Consider the following 5,425-nt stretch of genomic DNA (forward strand, 5'->3'; position numbering starts at 1 on the left):
AAGGACATCAGAATAACCTCAATAGATCTGGAACAAGACCACGGACATTCTGTTTCTCTGGATAGCCAGATGTTTCTTCAAAACAATAGGAGGAAAGGGAGAACTTGGGAGCGGAATCAAGAGAGGACCCAGCCTAGAATCAGTACGTACACACAAATGTTCCAAATCCAACATTAATTCTTATCTAGCGCCCATTTAGTGTTGACCGTTAGTTGACTAGATCCTTGTGTATAGACATGAGCAATCAATCATCTTAACTGGAGTTTAACATGGGGTCTTGATTCTTTGCACCTGACAAAAACCTAAAAAGAAGGACCACCACTGGCTCCCCGGTGATGCGATTCAGATTTCCCATCCTGGTCCCTCCAGGTATTGGGGGCATCTGCCAGAATTCCCAACTAGCATGTTCCTTGGTCTCCAAGAGAAAATGCAGAGAACTACACTTAGATCACTTAATCACTTGGAATTTCTTTTCTACCTTCTTTCTATTATTGTTATTTTCTCCAGAACTATTTGACACACACGAGGAGATTTCTTTTAATGAATATATTTTATATTTGATATAAAAACGGTCATTCCTGGAGGCTTCTTTGTGTATAACACAAAGCAGGACATATACACAAGCCACGTAGCAGTCAATTCCTTCGCGGAGCTTCATCGAATTGAAGTTGATTACAATTTCAAATAATCGGTTACGTTACAAAGCTTGGGGATGGGGAATCCATGTGGGACTTCGCTGTACTGGTTGTGATCTTCGTTGGGGTCGCTTTTTTCAAAATACAGTTCTCCCCCGTGGATGTCCTTCACATCGATTGTGAAATTGTTGGGATTAAACCCAAACCAGACAGTACACCTGTAATCGGCTGTACGAACGGAATAGCCCATGACTCTTATGTCTTGAAGCAATGGCAAATCAGAATTCGGTGCAGGGACGTCTCCAGGACGGGGATACTGGCTGAAGGCAACCGGGGTTTCATTCTGTGTGCGGCCATGGTTCTCCTGTCCTCCACTGGAGAATGGGAAATACTGGACCAAGCTCTTCCCTTCGCTACAAAGAGGGACGTGAAAGGAAGGGTGAGGACACGGAGGAGGAACGGTCAGTCCAGCCAGTTCTGCAAGCGTTGGGAACAGAGACACCAACTCAACCATTTCTTTAGGTTTTCCTGGAGTGGGATAGGAGAAAAGTTAGAGTAGAGTGTCAGGTCCAAGAACGACACCTGGAGTTACTTCTGAGTAGTCTCCTTTATTGTTCCTCACCCACGGAGAGAAATCGTGCCAAACTAAAGAAAGTACTCGCATCGCCAAAGATACATTCACTAGGCAGGAGACTTCTTAACTCGCTTCCTCCCTACCAAGTTATCTAAGCTACGCTGTCTCTTGGCCCCACCTGGAATTCAACCCTTCGCTCCTGGGATCCAGACTCCGTTCCACTCCAGGCAGAAGAACGGCAAAGGCAATTAATAGATGACCATTGCCCAGGAATCCAGCCAAGATGGAAATACATTGGAACTTAAGTGGAATCCTTGAGTTGAGTTCATTGAAATGAATCAAGGATAACCAACAGCTGGTTGACCAACTTGAGTCTAATTCAAGGAATTGGTTCCCCTGTCAAATAGTCTTTATCTTTAAGACTCACTTTTCTCCCAACCTTCAATCAGAATTGGTCCTCCTGCAACCTGCATCCATTCTTCTGTGTCCGGTATTATGTGTTTTAGGCCAAACAGAATGTGAGTTCTATTGATGCCCAGCCTTGACAAAGCAGAGCCATTCTGTGGCTATTTGCAATTATAAATGAACTGAAGCTAGGGAACGTAAAAGAAAGGCATCTACTTTCAGGGTTTTTTCCCCAGAACGGCTTACAAAACCAAAAGCAGCCTGGCAGAATTTTCATGCTAAAATATATATTGGCGTTAAATTATTATTATTATTATTAATTATTATTAAATAAAATCTAACAAGAAAAAAGCAGGGAAGACCTAATTGAATCAGAAATAAAAGGTTGCACAGTTAATGCTGGATTTTTTTACCTGGAAGCCCAGATGGGAGATCTTGAGCAAAGGGGTCAATGAATGGGAAAACTTTCTGTCCTGGATCAGAGCTCGGAGTTGTTACTCCTGGCACGTAGAACATGAGCGGCACTTGTGTGGCTATGTTAAAGTTGCTGTATTTCGCCCACTCGCCATGTTCACCCAGGGACCAGCCTAAATGAAATCAAGAACCATGAGGAGAGACAGCATTGAGAGCAGTCCTGTGGGTCCATCCAGGGAAAAAGAAGAAGAAGAAGAATCAAGAATTGAGTATAATACCTTGATTAGGATCAATCACAAAGATATCAAAGAACCACCGAGCTTTTAAAAGCTCCAAAAGTCTTCCGTCAGTCTTAGAACAAAGTAGGAGATGATGTTGGAAAGAGACTGGCTGAATTGAGGAGTCAAGCAAAGAATTAGTCTGGAAACATTACGTAGGCATAAGAGGGCAAGTTCCACCCTTCTCAAATGCCATTAAACTTTATCTAGTCCTTCCCAGCTGCAAACTGCCAATCTGGGAAGATTCCTGTGAAATAGGCATTAAGCAATAAAGTTGCTATTTTATACTCTACGCATGTGTTTTGCTTTTTCACACCTGATGGGTACAGAAAGAGCAATGAGGGGCAAACATGGTGCGTCTGATGCTACAGCCATCACTTTAGCTGCCTCAATAAAGATTGTAAATGATATTTGTAGACTGAATGCAAGGACAAAAGACACTGTGTCCGTCTTACGCGTGAGCAAGTCTCGACAAAGCAGTGACGCAGCAAAGCAGATCTAACTAATACAGATTTGCAGTACTCTCTCTTTCCCTAGTTGGACTTCACTTCCTTGTTCAGCCAGCTGGGGATTATGAGTGCTGTAGTCCTGATTAGTATGATTCCTCCCCACGTATTTAATAATTTAATAATTTCATCTCTAGAGCTCTTGGCAGGGGGCAACCAAGGCTTCTGGGAGGCAGTATTGTCTTGGAGTCCACATAGCTCAGGGTTTCCCAAACGGGGCAACTTTTAAGATGAATGGACTTCAACTCCCAGAATTCCCCAGCCTGCTGGGCAGTTGATGTTCGTGAGTCTTAAAGGTATCAAGGTTGGGAAACCCTGACATAACTCATTGCAATGGATAGCCCATTGCGTACGAGCTGGTTCACGGAGCAGGCTGATCTTGACGCAAGAACTAAAATTCCTTACGTTCAAGAACCGTCTCCAGAAAACGAAGCTGTGGCATTTGCAACTGGTCTCCAAGCCACACGGGCGTCTTACCGTGATCTGCGGTGAAAACCACCATCGTGTTGTGAGACAGCTCCGTCTCATCCAGGGCATTCAGCAACTTCCCCACCAGCGTATCGACGTAGGAGATGGAGGCAAAATAACTCTGACGAATCTTCCGCTACAAAACGGTTTGCAAAGGGGAGGAAAGTGAGTTGTAGCCTGCTACGCCGTCAATTCAAGCAGCCCCCGAGAGGACTGGAAGGTGTTGTTGTTTTTTTTAGGAAGCAGATTCATTTACGCCTGCCTCTCTGCCCAAATTAAGCAAAGCAATGCCGTTAAAATGAGTTTTGCCCCATTTTATAATCTTTCTTACCACCCCTTGTTAAGTCAGTGGCCCGGTTGTTAAGTGAACTTGGCACCCCTACTGACTTTGCTTGTTGCAAGAAGCAATCCGGTGACCCCGGGACATTGCAACTGTCATAAATATATGCCAGTTGCCAAGCACTCCAATTTTGATCACGTGATCATGGGGACGCTTGCAACAGTCATAAGTACATGTCAGTTGCCAAACGTCCAAATTGTGATCACGTGACTCTAGGGACGCGGCAACGATCCTAAGTGTGAAAAACAGTCATAGGTTCCTTTTCTCAGTGCCGTTGTAACTTTGAATGGTCACTAAATGAACCGCTGTAAGTCGAGGGCTGCCTGTAAGAGAAAAACAGGAGACCGGCCACCCACCTGCCTATCCCACTGGCGTCTTTCAGAGCCAGACCCTCCATTTTCATCTAATGGAAATGTGACAGACGGCCTTTGCCAACTCTACCTGGAAGTGTTCTGGAATGGGCCCGTAAGGGAAGCTGATATTCAAGGCTGCCACATCCTCCCTCCGCCGTAGGTCCATCCAGGGATTGTAGGCCACGGAAGGAAGTCCTTTAGGAACTGCTGGATTGGGAGCCAAGGTGACGTTTTCCAAGGGATACAATTTGAGAAATTTCTAGAGAGAAGAGGTTAGGTTAGATTTGATTTGATTTGCTAACGAGTCTCTGTCCTTCAGGCTGGGCTCCGTTGCTTCTACAATAAATACAGATTTTCCTAGCAAGAGATATTTTCTTACATCTACTTCTTTTAACTAACCCTCCCACTTAGGCAACTCAACCAGTGAAAGTGTTATTCTACTCATGGAACCTCACCCAATTTAGATTTTTTTCCTCCCAGTTGTCGATGACTCTATGGAACACAAGGCTCGGAAGGATTGGATCTTGGGGAGAAATTTAGCCAGCCATAAAAATACAGGGAAGCCTCTATGATGTTATACGTTGCATCACTTTTGCCGATTGAAGATTGTGGACTTCAACTGCCAGAATTCCCCAGCCAGCTTGGCTGGCTGGGGAATTCTGGGAGTTGAAGTCCACACATCTTTTAAGTTGCCAAGGGTGAGAAACCCTGGTTTAGATCATCAACCAGCCAAGTCCTTTTGACTTCTTCAACGCCAACCTCTTCTTTCTTTTCAAGACCCTTCTAGGAGCGATCTTTTTGAAGACCCACCTAGGAGAAATGTCACTTACCCGAGGGTATCTGAATGGGATGTGGGGTTTATGATAGCCGACAGCCAGAAAAAACGTCCTCTTGATTCTCGTCAGAGTCTTCAACAAACGGACGGCTTCCTCGGTGCTCTGGATATCCGGCAAAGTAGCCTCGGGCATCTTGGCCACATCCACAGGACAGATCAAGTTGGCGTGAAGCTTTCCATCTTTCCCTTTGCAAACCTGGAAGGCAACGGGCAACCGTCATAAAGAAATCTGGTTGTTGGGCCAGGGCAAACTCAACAAGGCTAGAGAAAAGCAGTAAGAGGCAGGAGAGGTCAACTGCTACCCCCTCTCTACTACTCCTTACTCCTCTCTCTACTACTCCTTACCCCCTGTCTACTACTCCTTACTTCCAGCGGCGAAGGAATTGTCACCACTTCCTCAAATCAGTGGAGGAAAAGTCAACACTCAAGGTTGGCCCAGCAACAGGTTAAGAAAAAAAAAGACTTCGCCAGCCTCTCTTTTGATGATCTGTATTTAGAGTCTTTACTGCTTTTACATGTCAGCTGCCTTGAGTCATCGTGTTGTGAGTGGGCGGCAATATAAATTTTTCAATAAAATAAAATAAAAAAATAAAATAAAAATAAAAATAAAAATAAAA

The 5,425-nt window shown here is 44.6% G+C and overlaps 1 protein-coding gene across 1 annotated transcript in view; it reads right to left on the reverse strand.

Moving 5' to 3' along the window:
• Nucleotides 1–549: 549 nt before the first annotated feature.
• IDS (iduronate 2-sulfatase) overlaps nucleotides 550–5,425 on the reverse strand; it is an 11,110-nt gene continuing 6,234 nt past the window's right edge. The window contains exons 5-9 of the mRNA XM_015820687.1: nucleotides 4,804–5,004; nucleotides 4,062–4,232; nucleotides 3,290–3,416; nucleotides 2,028–2,201; nucleotides 550–1,163 (exon numbers count right to left, since the gene is read on the reverse strand). Of these exons, the coding sequence (XP_015676173.1) occupies nucleotides 673–1,163; nucleotides 2,028–2,201; nucleotides 3,290–3,416; nucleotides 4,062–4,232; nucleotides 4,804–5,004 (1,164 nt within the window). The 3' untranslated portion in view covers nucleotides 550–672. The remainder of the gene's footprint in view (nucleotides 1,164–2,027; nucleotides 2,202–3,289; nucleotides 3,417–4,061; nucleotides 4,233–4,803; nucleotides 5,005–5,425) is intronic.

Source organism: Protobothrops mucrosquamatus, unplaced genomic scaffold (genome assembly GCF_001527695.2).
Source record: "Protobothrops mucrosquamatus isolate PMUCROS unplaced genomic scaffold, P.Mucros_1.0 scaffold1161, whole genome shotgun sequence".
In the NCBI taxonomy this organism is placed as follows: domain Eukaryota; kingdom Metazoa; phylum Chordata; class Lepidosauria; order Squamata; family Viperidae; genus Protobothrops; species Protobothrops mucrosquamatus.